This window comes from Sinocyclocheilus rhinocerous, unplaced genomic scaffold (assembly GCF_001515625.1).
Source record: "Sinocyclocheilus rhinocerous isolate Xijiao unplaced genomic scaffold, SAMN03320098_v1.1 scaffold1893, whole genome shotgun sequence".
NCBI lineage: Eukaryota > Metazoa > Chordata > Actinopteri > Cypriniformes > Cyprinidae > Sinocyclocheilus > Sinocyclocheilus rhinocerous.
The window spans coordinates 448423-464147 of NW_015654502.1; the positions used below are offsets into that span (position 1 = coordinate 448423).

Sequence of the window (15725 nt, forward strand, 5' to 3'; positions counted from 1 at the left end):
TCTTTGTGTGAACATTTGGGCGGTGTTATGCAAATCTTCCCACATAGTGACGTAGATATGTGGGGGTGTGTTAGAACGAGCCGTTTTAGGTAGGTGTGGCTGACTCTTAACTTTTATAAAGAATATCTCTTTTATAAAGAATATAATTTGGATTTGAGACTTTAGTCTTTGCAACTTTACAGATCTTCTTTATGCACCAAGAGATTGTAACACTCCAAAGAGAAAGGAAAAATTGAACTCGCATCATAACACCCCTTTAAATTCTTATTCTACAATGAAAGGTTAGATTTTAGTAAATTTTTTAAATAAAATATCTAAAGGATTGATGATACAGATTAATTTTCACAGCTTTCTTTGATCATATTTACCAAGGGTATGAATAATTTTGGGCACAACTGTATATATATATATATTTTTTTTTTCATAACTTATAATTTGTAATAATATATAAGAATTAATATTATTATATGATTATTATTATATTAAATATATACATATATATATATATATATATATACACACACACACACACACACACACACATATATGTCTAATTTATAATTTTTAATAATAATTTATAATTATTATTCATTATCACCCTGCTTTCTAAGATATCAGCATAGGCATTGGCTGTCAAATAACCAATATCAATCAATATCAGCTCAGTTTTCAGCATCATTACTTCAGTCTTCAGTGTCACATGATCCTTCAGAAATCATTCTAATATGCTGATTTGCTGCTCAAGAAACATTTATTCTTATTATCAATGTTGAAAAAGTTGTGCTGCTTAATATTTTTGTGGAATCTGATTTTTTTTTAAACAGCATTTATAAACAGCATTTTTTAGAGATATAAATCTTTTGTACCATTATAAATGCCTTTACTTTTGATTTATTTATTTATGTCTTTGTTAAATAAAAGCATCTTTAAAAAAACTTACTGACCACAAACCTTTGAATGGGTCATGTACTTGGCAATAAAAAATTCAAAATATAAAATAAAATTTGTTGTTTTAAATGTTACAGGTAAACTTAGGCATCACAGCATAATGAACACTCTTAAAAAGGGACAAACCCAGCGGTTGGGTTGTTTTGACCCAACCGCTGGGTCAAAACAACCCAATAGCTGGGTTTGTCCCTTTTTAACCCAGCGCTGGGTTATATTTAACCCAGCATTTTTTAGAGTGTACAGTATGAAAAATGGATATCCATTTTAAGATTTGATAAAGATTACATTTAACAGTTATAATTTTTTTAGATTAACAAAACAAAAAGGAATCTAAATGTAAAAATAGAGCAAATGAGCGAGAAAAAAAAAATTTCTAATTATCAGCCGGTAACCAATACAGTACTGATACATCATGCATCCCTAAAAGAGATCCAACATCTGAAAAACATGTCAATCCAGAAAAAGATAGAGCTGTTTGAAATTTACAGGCTCTTCTGACAATCCTGAGCCAGGCTCAATGTGAGAGAGCTCTTAAAAGCAAAGAACAGAAGGGTTATCACTGCAGTAATGGTGTAGTCGGCCTCTGAGCTCTCGAGTCATTTGTGTTGGGCCATCGCAGTGGGTCGCTGATGTTATCTCCACAGGCACTGACTGCCACTCCAGCCGATGAAATGGGCCACGGCTGGCAGACACAATCAATTATTAATACGGCCGCAGTCAGAGCCACATCAGAGGAACATCCACAACCGACTGTATCACAGTTAAGCAGCCTGTCTGGACAGCAGCCCACATGCTTGTGAACACCGACCTCTTCCTTATATATCTCAGACTGTTATGTTGCAATAATGTGCAAAACAAATCTGTTCTGGCATCAAGACACTGTAGACATTGTAGAGCTAAAGTAAAAAAAAAAAACTGTAATCACGTCTGTGATGAATTATAGTCATAACATTCTAATTAGCTCCAGTCTTCCGGTCGGATCATATCCTGGAGCATAATGTTTATGGAACGGGAGAGCAATAAGCGTCACTCTGTTATTTCTAGTTGCTTCTTGCTTTCGATGCGAGACCCTGATTGTGCAAACACTAAGTGCTGGCTGCAACCCAAAGCAAGAGTTTCACATTCCTACATAAACTCGTGAGTTGAGAGAGGCAGCACAGAGTGCTCAACCCTCTTCAGATTACAAACACTGATGCAAAATTCCTGTAGAGCGTGGAGAGCAAGCACTGGATTTGCCAGTTTTAGGTTGAATGCATTTTAAAATGACATTTATTCCTGTGATGGCAAAGCTGAATGTCAGCTAGTCTAGATATCACCCTATGTTCACTGTCACAGATCCTTTAAACACCTTTTATTATCAATTATTTGAAAACAAATGTGCAGCTTAATATTTTGTGGATATTTTTTTTCAGGATTCTTTGATTCAAGTTCAAAAGAACAGCATTTATTTGAAATAAAAATCTTTTTTAGCATTATAAACGTCTTTGCTGTCACTTTTGATCAATTTTATGCATCCTTGGTGAATAAAAGTACTAATTTCTTTAAAAATAAAAATCTTACTGACCCCAAACTTTTGAACTGTAATGTGTCCTTAAGCTACTACTTAAAAAAGGCTACTAATAATAAGCAGATAACTGCATTGAAGCTATTTGAATTTTCAATTACTGTGATATATTATTTTATAATTTTCTACGTAATTACAGTCATGGTGGCATAAAAGGTGGTAAATAGTTTTTTAAACTGGTTCATTTAAAATCAATGAACTGTCGAAAGAACTATTTTATTATAATGAATCGAAATGCTTCATAAAATAAAAAGACATTTAGGCAAGTATGTTTGATTATTTCCTCAGTTTGTTCGGCTGTAAAGCTGCAAGCAAAATATGACGTGACAAAAAAATTGCAATGTAGCATTTTGCTACCGCTACTTGCTGGAAAAAGTAGCTAAAGTAGTTAAAGTAGCATGACTACTTTTGGCAAACATAAATCATACCCATACACACATATAGACAAAATTCCAAAACAGATTTCACACTGGACACATTCAAAGAGCCATTTGCTTCAACACTCTCAAACTGCTTGATCTTACCAGAAGTAGGACTTCACATGCTCCTGTATTAACACCCACGTCTCACCAAAGTCATCTGATTTCCACAGCTGCCAAAAAATAAATAAATAAATAAAATAGAAAACAGAATAAAGGATAAGTCCTTAAGATTCAGCTGTTTCTGTTATAACATTTAATGATTCAACATTTATCATGAACCAGCTTCTCATTCAAAAATTACAGCCGATTACCTCACATCAAAACATGCTGCTTAGTGCAAAATTCAAAAGAGCAAATCTCTACAAACAGCTAAAGGCCTAAAATGACAGTGCCATTCATCTTACTAAAACTGGACACACGATATACGAAAAGCCCAGTACTTCTTACCTGTTTATTGGGATGAGAACTGTCATAACCGAGGACCAGGTTAGGCCTCTTACTGTGCAGCAGTAAGTCTGTGGATTTGAATGGGATGGAGAAACCCTGAACAGTATTGCAGAAGTCAAAGGTGTTCCACAGGTAACTGTTCGTGGTGTCAGTAAATAGATACTGCAAGGGAAAAATTGAGAAAAGAAGACTTTAAAAAAAAAAATTTAAAGGGTAAATTCAGCAAAAACAGAACATGTAGACAGTTCAGCCATAACTCTCATCCTTTACTCAATCTAATATTACAAATCCTATATTATTATCTTTAAAGGAGATGAAAACATAAAAAGACATGCAAAGTGGTGCCAAGTATCTATTTTCCATACAGTGAAAGTGGAGGGTAGTTTATAACGCCAAGCTCCAAAAAACACGATATAAGTAGTCCATATGACTCATACAAGATTTACAATGTACAATGACACAATGACAGCAGACAAGTCATATGGACTGCTTTTATGATGCTTTTAATTGCCATTATAAATCACTAATCACAAAAAAGAGCAGCATCAACATTATGTCAAATATCTTCTTTTGTTCTCAACAGAAAAACAAAAAACAAGTCCAACTTGAAGGTAAATATATGATGACAGAATGTCATTTTGGGGTGAACTATCCATTTAACCCTTGTAGTGGTTGAAGACACAACAGAATAGAAGCTCTCAAAGTTGCTATATTACAGTTATTTATTTCAAGCAGGTGGCTCTATGAGAACATCAAAGCATTTAAGTATAGCAAAAAACATTTTTTACATTATTAATTATTCAGATTATGCATTTCTGCCATTCTAATCTGCCTCCCTTCTCTTTGATCTTTCGTTTAAGAGCTTTTGCTATAAATTTTGTACTCTCCATGGCCTGGTTATGGAAGCAGGGCACTTCCCTTTCCAGATTCTGAGGCAATGAGGACTGGGACTGAAACAGAAACGCTTGACTTAAAAAGAAACCTAATGCTGTACGGAAAAATGAAAGAAGAACAAAAAGAGGAAGAAAGATAAAGTGGAGCATATGGATTTTCCGCATAACCTATGATCACCATCAGACCATCAGTGACTCTACACAGAACTCTATTTTTGTGTTTGCCTATCTAAAACTCATCAACACAATGTTGTTGTGTTCTCAGTGGTTGCTATGCAGTTGCTAAGGTGTTCTGAGTGGTTTTTTTACCAGCCCAAGTCAAAACAGCTTAGAGAAGTAGCACCACAACTCTTCACAACAAGCCACATGATTTCATCACTTCATTGTGAAGAATAATAATAGTTCATTATTAAATATAATTAATTACAAATTAAATATAAAGCAATAAAAATGAATATTAATTATTATTATTAGTTAACTAAAATAGTAATAAAAAGTATATAGAGTAATAATACTGTTGATTAATTGATGTTAATTAACATTTATATAACATTCTAAATTCATTATATAATAATCGAGGTCTATGTTAATATTAATAATATTGTGAATAATAATAGTCAATAGTAACTCCTTACAAAATCCATTCACACTTGCAAGTCAAAACCACTATAAAGAGATCATTGAAACAAACAGGCCCAGTATGTCTTGAAGGACTCAGAATTAATTATGAGTGCATATCGGCTCATTCTTCACACAGTTTTTCATATGAGATTATGTCAGGATTATTAATTTATCACAAATGCATTAAAATTAACCTCAGCAAACCACAAAAGCACCCTGCCAATATCTCTGTTAATTATCCCATCTGTAACAATCAAGATTTAGAGTTCTTCTCTATACACGGACCAACAGCGCAAGTTACTCCGATCACGCAAAATGTAATTAAACAGCCCTGTGCTCCTACCAAGAGGTTATACGCTTTACAAATTACACTCGTAATGCTTTAGCGTCGATCCTTCAGCAGCAGCAGGCGGCAGCTGCAGTGCCAGCCACATCATTGACTCCAGATGAATGGTCACCTTCTGCTGCCGTCAGCCCCTGCAATAACGCAATGCAGAGTCCCACAGCGGTTCTGCCATATCTGCAGCTCCCCACTCCAACTCCCATGAGCCTCTGCACCTCACAGAGATTCACTGGAGCAGCCCGTTATGGTGGGTGCAAAAGGCAGAGACTAAGGATGTAGCTTGTGTTTTTGCCCAGCCCTTGGATTTGCTCTCTTAGAAAACACCATCTGTGGATGTATAAGCAACTGGAGTGGTGGAAGGTAACAGCTGCAGATGGCCGAGAAGCAGTCAGTGTCACCGCGGTCTTGTTTGACCTCAGCTTAAGCTCACAAAAACAAAACAACTCATTGTCACACTGATAGTACAGCTGATGTCTCTCACACACTTACTCGTTTGTTGTCAGCGGGGCTGTGGTAAAACTGCGATATGACCTGTTTCTTGCCCTTCTGGTCCCCAGACAGTTTAAATTTCTCTGATACCTGGGTGAAGGTGGTTCCATAGTCATAAGACACGTACACCTGTTAAATAAACAACATCATGTCAAACTTCACCTGATACACTGCTGAAATTATAGATTTGTTCCAAAACCTAATAAGCTGCCTTGTTTACTGTCTACACAGGCAGCTGCCTTTTAAGTCAATATGAAACCTTTTAATATTATATGAAACTGATTTGGTACTTTCTTAATAGGGAGGAACTCCTAATGTCTCAAAAACAATGCTCCTTAAATGAGCTCCATATGAGACTCTGTTCACAATTGATTCCAGTTTGATGTTAGCATGTTGCTAAGCTAAAAGCATGTTAACCTAATAAGCAACTCTTAAAAATAATGCTCCCTAATTAAATCTAATAGATTTTGAAGTTAGCATGTTGCTAAGCTAACAGCTTGATAATCAAATATGCAACTTCATGTCTCAAAAATAACGCTTGTTATGTAAAGCCCGCTGAGACTCTGCTAACAAAGGATTTCAAGAGTTTGATGTTAGCATGCTGTTAAGCTAAAAGCATGATAAACTAATAAGCAATTACTTATTTCTCAAAAATAACACTCTTTACATGAAGAGCATGAGACTCTTCTTACAACTAAATCCAATAGATTTTTGATGTTAGCATGTTGCTAGGCTTACAGCTTGATAATGTAACAAGTAACTCTTTATGTCTCAAAAATTACGCTCCTTATGTGAAGCACATTAAGACTTTGCATCCAATTGATTCCAATAGAGTCTGAGGTTAGGTTTTTGCATATTAGTCACATTTTTATTGTTAGAATTATATTGTGAGATGGGTTAGCCCTGTTGAAAAAAAACAGCATATGCTGGTTAGGTATGTTTTGACGCTGGGATGCTGGTTTAAGCTGGTCCTTTGCTGGTTTGTGCTGGTCCTTTGCTGGTTTGTGCTGGTCCTTTGCTGGTTTTAGCTGGTCCTTTGGCTGGTTTATGCTGGTCATGTGCTGGCAAAGGACCAGCATAAACCAGCAAAGGACCAGCATAAACCAGCAAAGGACCAGCATAAACCAGCAAAGGACCAGCATAAACCAGCAAAGGACCAGCATAAACCAGCAAAGGACCAGCTTAAACCAGCATCCCAGCGTCAAAACATACCTAACCAGCATATGCTGTTTTTTTCAACAGGGAGGTTGTATTATTGTTCTTTTACTTATTTACAATTGGCAGGGGAACGTTCATTTTACGTAGCATGAGTGCAAGACAAATTTCCCTTCAAGGACAATAAAGTGTATAATACATGTGTCCACCATCCTGAATGCAAAATTTTACAGACTGCATTCTGTGATTGTCTCCTCCAAAGAGGATACATGTAAGTCTGCTAGAATTTGCCTCAAAGAATGTAAGTGATCATAATTAGGCAGTTATTCTTTTGAAAAGGCACTGGTTTAGGAACAGATTATTTCTGTAATACACTCATCTGTAATTCTAATTTCCAATGAGAAACTGGTTTGTACTTGGAGCTCTTTTTACTTTGATTTGCTTTGTCTTGCATTTCACAAAGAACACCTGTAACGCACTACACAGGTGAGCAGATAACAGCTCTAGTCACGTCCAGTCCATGGGCGTAGCTTGTGGGGGGGCCAGGGGGGCCTGGCCCCCCCATAGCGATTAAAGAATTTTACTAAATATTTATTTATAACGTTTTTTCTATGAAGTAAAAATGCATACAATGTAGTTAATAATACATGTAAAAGTTAATACGTAAAAGTTAATACATTTTAAATTGTTACTGTAAGTAAATTAATAAATCAAAACAAACTTAACGTCTCCCTCAATCTCATTTGCGTAAGAATTGTCACGTGACGAATCTGCATTTTGGTGGATAATAGTCTTAACGGTAATGCTTGCCTGTTGTGTGGAATAAAATGATGTTCCGCGTTTTTAACAACATACACGAACTACAGAGAAATCTGGAGCCAACGAAAAACTCAGATGAAGATATTAATGCCGTGCAGGGGCGGACTTACCCATTAGGCAAAGGTAGGCGACCGCCTTGGGCTCCCAAAAGCCAAGGGCCCCCTAAAATGCTTTTCATATAGGATATGCGCATTAAGCGCGGACACGCGAACGGTTGCTGTTTACGGTGTTTATTACCACGACAACCGTCCGAGTCCGTGGCGCCTGCAGGTGTAGGGCTGTACGCACTGTGAGTCATGAGCGCTCAGACTGACCTCAGAACGAACAAAAAATACTCCAAATGTTTTTCTAAATTTACTTTATAAAAAAACGAAACGAAATATAATCACTTTTCCATTGCATACAAAACTGAACTATTTTAATAGCTGAAACAGTAGTTTTTTTTGGGAAAAGGGGAAAAAAGACGGGCATAATCCACTTCATCCAACGCTGTTTTGTTCTCATCTGTGAGCATGCTCTTGATATATGTATTTTAGGTGTGTAAATGTATAATTGCCTTTTCATTCTTTTTTCAGTTTTATTTAAATTTGTAGTTAAAACAACTAAAAATAAATGTATTTTAAAGTTTAGAATTAGACAGCTAAATAAAAAGTGTGCGCCTCATTGTGCATTAACTTGAATCAAGCCCAACAAATGTCTGTTTTAAAAACAGTGGATGAGTAATTCACTCCTTGATTTGCTTAATAAAAGTCTCCTTTGAGATCGTTTTGACAGACATGTTTATTGTGCAATTTAATCGTGTTTATTGCTAAGTTTAGTGTGGCAAAATAGAAGCGCAGCTGTAATTCGTGGGCAATGTATGTGGTTACCATGACAACCTCACGCACTTGCCACTGCTCTATGTGAATGTGAATATGTAGATTTACTATAGCAAAACTAAAATGTGTTTAAAAGTACGTCTGACCAAATCCACCGGTTCGGTTTGGCCCCCCCAAACTCAAACGTCAAGCTACGCCTATGGTCCAGTCCCCCATAAAGTATGACCGCACCACTTTTGTCCTCGCATTTGCATTAGATAATGTTTAACATAAAAGCTCTGCAACTATTGAAAATTTGCAATTATTGCCACGCAGATGGAAAAGTAACATTTAAGGGTGCAAGAGAGTCTTTCCAGGTAGTGCAGCGAGTTGGAACCGGTAGCATTTAAGATGATATACTGAAGTGCAGGGAACTGAAGAACAGAAGGAGGCCTTTCATCTGTATGACTCAGAGAGCACTAAAAAGCAAAGCTAGATGGTCAAGATATTCTCTGTATCTTACACTGAACAGTCTGATATAGAGCTGTATATATATATATATAGATTCATACACAATGTTGGAAGTCAAAGTTCTGAAATGATCAATGAAAAAATGATATACTCACAGAGCTGGTCTTGGGATCTGTGGCACCGGCGCTGTCTCTCGCTAACGCTACTATGACGTTGCTCTTCTCCCCGGCCCAATGGACGACCATTTGATTATGAGAGTCATTCAGGTTGGCCTGTGAATACAAAATATGATGAACAACCCATCTAAATGTAGCTGACTAGCTACATTGTAGCTGACATTTATTTTGCTGTGGTCAGACAAGTATCTAGGTTTCCACAGCACAAATCAAGCTGTTGTGGCATAACACTGTTTTACAAACGGCTCAGAGTTGATTTTCAAAGACATTTCTCTGTTTCTGCTTCACTCACTGGGTCATATTGCATTTGTAATATCAGCTAAAATGAATCTGTATTTGACAGCCTTGAGTTTGTGGTAGGGACTGCAGGAGTGTCTCTTGCATGTAAGGCTGTCAAGACTTTGAGAAAACAAACACATTCGCAAATACACACAAACAGAGCAGAGCTGAGCTGCACCACAGAGGCAGGAAAACTGAAACTATGGGCTGCGGCAACTCATTCTGATCTGTTGAACAAAGAAATGTGTGTCATCTTTTCATGGAAAAGCCTAGGAACAGCCTGTCTCATCTTTAATTCAAACTTCTGCATGAGGACCATGGGATCCTCAAATGGGTTCTCCTCTGATATCTCCTGTCAGTCATAAAAGAGAACTTGCAAAAGGTTGTTTTTGTAAAGAAACAAAAACTAACACCACTTCTTTTCCTGTCTGAGGAACACTGTTGTGGTTCACTGGCGAACAACAGATTTACTTACTTAAAGGGGTCATATGATGTTGCTAAAAAGAACATTATTTTCGACGGACAAAACCAGTAAAACCCATTATAAACGAGGCATTTGTTGCATCCAGTGGGGACATAATTACTGATTATAATGACTTATACTGTCTTTTTACGCATTGCGTTGCATCGCGCCGCGTAAACATAAAACCATGTCTGCATTTGTAATCGGAGAAACGACAAACAACAAGTGATACTCTACACTGCCACTAATCGTCAGTGGCAAATCCTTTAAATATGAAACGAAAAACGAAACACACAGCGTCTTCACAACATGGCAGTGGCGGTGGCAGCAACAATAAAGTTACACCTTCTTTCTTTGCGTAAACATTTGGGCGGCATTATGCAATTCTTCCCTCATCGTGACGTAGACATGTGGGGGCGTGTTTAAACGAGGCGTTTTAGGAGGGCGTGGACCAGTCTTAAATTTTATAAAGAATATCTCTTTGGGTTTGAAACTTTAGTCTTTGCAACTTTACAGATCTTCTTTATGCACCAAGAGCTTGTAACACTCCAAAGAGAAAGGAAAACTTGAAATCGCATCATATGACCCCTTTAACCTTAACTTGTTAAACCACTTTTTGTTTGGAAGGTCACCTTACAGACTTTCAACAAAAGAAAACTACTTCCATATGTTATACCATTTTAAACAATATACATTATAGGATTAGTAAAAGGCATACTGATGTTCTTTTGGGAATGTTTGTTTTTTTGTAATGTACAAACAGTGACTTTTTGCCACAAACTACCTCACCTTGAATGCAGTCATATTTTTATTTGCCATGACACGGCAGTAAATCTCCCTGTTTTGTAGGCCTGCTTGGCAAGCAGCATGTTAGTACAATATAGAGACTATAGGAAACTGACAAAGCTGTTAAGAAAACCTCAAAACACTTTTATTTTACCTCTATTCATGAAATATTACAGCTGTATAATCCATAGTTTTTCTAATTTTTTTTAATAAAGTATGTCACACGCAAAATGTGATGTGTAACGACATCTTGACAAACTGTTTTACAATGATGTGACCTGTCTAACTTGTTTTTGACTATTCAAAGTGGAGGCTAATTTAATCACATTCTATGTGCCATCGGTCAAACAACCAGTTAGTCCTGCCCCAAACTCGCACCATTACTGTAAATGTTGCTGTTTCAGGCTGTGTGGGAGTTTATGGGGGACTAGAAGTGCCTCTTAAAAATAAAGTCAATGATCAATTTATTCATTCAAAAATAAAAATGCTAATAATTAACTTTAGAAATATTTAAAACTGTTGTATTTAAATGTTAAATATAACAATAAAATAATAAATTAATATTTTTAAATGCAACCTTTAAAGTGCATATTTTTTAATAATTGTTTTTTTATTAATCCATTTGCTAAAGTCATTATCTTTTGCTGCATGTTTTTTTGTCAATCGAGTTAAAAATGCCACTGGACAGTTCACCGAAAAGTAATTTGAACAAACCAATGAACTTTCAACTGAATTTGCATGGAGAAAAATGTCAATATGTACTTCAAATGGTACATCAACTGATTTATGGTTGACTGCAGTTTTTTTAAGAGCTGATTAATCTGTAAAAACAGTTCCCCGCCATCTCATCAGGATGTGTAGAAGAGCTTTTCCCATCACCTTGCCAACATACACCTTGGAAAAAAATGGTTGCAACCCAATCCGTCTCAGCCCGGCACACTCTTGGGTCTGCTTATTCAAAGAGAGTTAAAGGCTTGTCTGCAATTTCTGGTTATCCTGGAAATGGACTTTCTGCTAATCTAACAGGGCCCTCATTTATACTGACACCGTAATATCCTGAAAGCATCGACGGTAATTCAAGTGCAAATAACTTCACGTTCATTATCGCTTGTCTTGTTGAAAGCGCAATGAAGTCTGAGAGACAGTGAAAATAAAATAATTAAATTTTTTCTGTTTCTTATGTATTATTCAGCAGGTAAACAGAAGGAAGAACAAGAGAGAGCGAGCAGAGCACCTTCGCCCATCGCTGCAAGCAACACACGGCTTGAAACCATGACATCATCTCTGCAGCACTAACATTTGGGCCAACAGTTCAACAATTTGCCTACCCCGTTCCCTTCTGGCAACCAACCATACGAGCCTCTCTAAGAAAAAAAAATACGGGTGAACCACACATTTAATATCACTGTGGCCGAAACCAAAGGAAAACCGAGGAGTCATTATGCAGTTAAAGGCTTAAAGTACAGTTAAAAGCCTGTTTTATTATTGCTGTATGGATAAGTACTATATGGGACCATTACAGGGATGTGTTATGCTACCATGTAATGAACATACTTGAAATATCCATTAGCACATAGTAAATATACTAAAAAGGAAATGATCATTCTCTTTTGATATTCACATAAAGCATTAATAAATCATCTTAAACCAATAACTGCTGACAAGATTAATACTGAGTTCATCTATAATTTTCTTGTTTGTTTTAAATTGTGTCTTAGGGGAACGATAAAGATTATATGAGTCATCTGTGTTGATTTGGTTTCACCTTGAGCTTAATGCAAGAGGGGAACTTCAGAAAAGCCGAAACAAAACCGGCAGGCTGTTCAGACAAGTTCCAGTAATACTCCATGGAATGATTATAAACATCTACACCACCCTCCATTTTCCTTCCCCAGGCATTTAAACTTTCTTATCACAGAAAACGAAACTAAAATAGTCTGCAAGTAAGGCTGCTTAAATATCACGTTTGAACAGGAATGCTAATGTGATCCAAGCGGCACTAGGGTCATTGTCTATAATTTTCTGAAAAACTAAAAGGGAATTAAATGCAAATTTCTTTTGCAGTAAGTGTCATACATACAAAAATAAGTAACCCGTTACAAAGTCTGTCCAAAATTATGATTTGGTCTTAACTAAACACCAAATTTTTCAAGAACTACAAGGACAAAGAGAAACTAAATGAGAAAGAATGACAGTAATTACCAAATGAGATCAAAAACTGACTTCACATGACTCGTGAAGTAAGTCCATGCTTTTCTTGTGATAGGTGAGGCAATGTCAAGGCAACTCATTTAGATTCCGGCTATTACTTTATGGTAATGATTCTGCATTACATACTTTACATACTAGAACAAAAGTGCATTTGTTTGCCAGAAGTCTACTTAACATAGTTTAATATATGAGGGAAAAGAAGGGTTCAAGATCCAAGGTCCATGAAATGAATTAAATTTACTAGAAAAATTGCTTTGAATGTAGCCTATAACATTCTTCTAAGAATGAATTATGGGAGATCTTAATTGGATCATCTGAGGGGGTAATTTACCTCATAGCAACTGCAATGGACTCCATTCAGGACACTAATGACACTTCATAGAGGATTTCCTGTACACTCTACAGGGTGAAAAAGGGAAACGTCTAATCTTAGTGGCCGCCCACTGCTGCAACTGCATATGCATTACAGAAGAATTATATGATGGTATAATAACTTCCTTATCATTTTTTGACAGTTTGAGAAAGTTTCTTTTGTACATCACTAGAAAATAAAACTGATTAATATTTTCAAAAATACTGCAAGTCACCGCTCAGATATATTTATAAGTACGTATGATCCAAATAACTAAAATGCATTTCTGTTCGATTCATTTTTCAAATGCTTTTAGTTTCAGTGATCATCTTCAACAAATCAAGAGTCATACCATCTACCTCTACTTTAGATTGTATTGCCACAAGTGAGTCACAACAAATAACACCTTGAAGCATAACATCACCTGCTGCATTAGATGAGTGTGTTTGAGCCAATGTGAGGTCAGCCAGCTCTTGCAAAAACCACAATACCTGTATTTACACTGCCAACCACAATCTTGTGTCTGTGGACATAGCACAATGACTGTTTTTCAGTCAAAATTCAGTGGTTTGACTCCTTCAAGATGTCTAAAGCACAATGGATCTGTGGTAAAGCAGAACTAGGAACTGTTGCATGCCTGACTTAACAAACATCTCGAAGCAAAACACTTGCGGGGTAAAGGTTTAGCTGGGAAATTTCCCAGCAAGACTGTGCAACCAGTTATGCCTCTCTGGTTTGTTGCTTGCGTAACAAAGCTGCTTGCTGACGGTAAACAAACAAAGAAACACTGTCATATATTTAATAGGAACCCAGATGGGCCGAGTCCATTTCTAATTCCCAAGAGACTGACATTAAGCATAAACTCTTCAGTATAAAAACAATCAACATTATATATATATATATATATATATATATACAAAAATGGTTTAAAAAATAAACATGATGAGCCTTCTATGGTGGGTCAGATCCTATGGAATCGGAGATATTTTTACAGCAGTGAATTTTTATTTATAAGCATATTAATCTATATATATATATATATATTATATTTGTTAGGATGTTTTAGCATTTTACCTATTTATTTGGGGTTTTAAACTTGTTTCACCATCTAAATGTTGCCAAAAACCACACCAAGCTGTTTAGAGGCAGGTTGCATTGTGACAACTACCCCACCTGGCATGACAACATATGTTAAAAGAGCATTGTTGTTTTGTTTTTTTACTGGAGCAAAAAGCAAGACAACTAGCCATGGTCTCCCCATATTACAGAATATTTAATTACATAAAATACCTTTCAATAATTATTAGATGCCCACTGAATGAATGCCTTTTCTTATTCTAGAGGAAACATTCTGTAAGGCATCACTACAGAGACAGGAATGGTAATGTATGCTTAATAATAAAACTTAAAATAAATTATAACTGATTCAAAATAATAGGCTCCGTAATGTCTCATTCAATAATACTTCATATATAGAGAGAGAGATAATGAAAAGAGAAAGAGGAGAGAGAAAGAGAGAGAATGAAAAGAGAGAGAATTACTTGCGTTTTTTACATAGTTACAAATATTTGTTTTGGTATCAAATATCTTTATTGTCATATCAGGTACGAGAGAAAGGTGATACTGTTTATTCGGTGGGTAATGATGAAACCTTCCCATGACAGATTCACTCAAGTCAGTGCTGTAAAAATGTCTATATATATTATTTATAATTATTCACCCTCACCGGAGAAGCAATATTTTGCAAGATGAAGGGGAGTGCGAGAACCTTTCATCTGACAAACAGGTCAACTACACTTCTAGGTGACTGCGTGCAAACCAAAGGTGAACTATTGGGAATACTGAAATTAATATTTTTTAGGTTATGCAAAATCGTGAGGATGTTTTTGCCCTTATTATCTATGCAATCACACCTAATGAATGTAAACCTCGCTTACCCTTCCATAAACCTTTGGCACGGGTGATCCAGCAGCATTCCGCCGAACGCGATGCTGGTGCGCGGATGATGAAGCCTCCCTGACTTCTCTCTCTAGACGCACGACGCGACTTTCTGCATGCTCCAGGTGTGCACGCACTAGGAAGAAACCCCTGTCCTGTGGTGGCATGAATCTCTGGTCATGGTGAAGTCGAAGCGTGGAGGAGATCGCGCCAGGAACGAGTAATAATAACAGATATATGGCACAGCGAGTGAGCGCCAGCATCTTGCGTGTCTGCCCTGACGCCATGTTTGTGTATGTTGAATGTGATGTGTGTCAGGGCGCCTCTAGCGGTCAACCGCATTCACACTCATTACCATGGATACAGATGGCACATGACGTTTTGTTTTGTTTCACAATAAACTGTAGATTGGCAAGACCAAAATAAGAGATGTTTCAGGGGAAAGTTTCACAGAAAGAACGTTTTACATCAGTAGCATCCCTAAATCTCTGGCAAATGTGGTTGACTTGGTAAACGTATAAATTAATTATTATAGTAATCATAATAATAAT

At 36.5% G+C, this 15725-nt stretch overlaps 1 protein-coding gene across 1 annotated transcript in view; it reads right to left on the reverse strand.

Annotated features, from left to right (window-relative positions):
- LOC107717255 (sortilin-related receptor-like) overlaps positions 1-15465 on the reverse strand; it is a 67082-nt gene extending 51617 nt beyond the window's left edge. The window contains exons 1-5 of the mRNA XM_016523938.1: positions 15174-15465; positions 9125-9241; positions 5728-5856; positions 3382-3543; positions 3037-3104 (exon numbers count right to left, since the gene is read on the reverse strand). Coding sequence (XP_016379424.1) covers positions 3037-3104; positions 3382-3543; positions 5728-5856; positions 9125-9241; positions 15174-15461 — 764 coding nt within the window. The 5' untranslated portion in view covers positions 15462-15465. The remainder of the gene's footprint in view (positions 1-3036; positions 3105-3381; positions 3544-5727; positions 5857-9124; positions 9242-15173) is intronic.
- Positions 15466-15725: the final 260 nt, after the last annotated feature.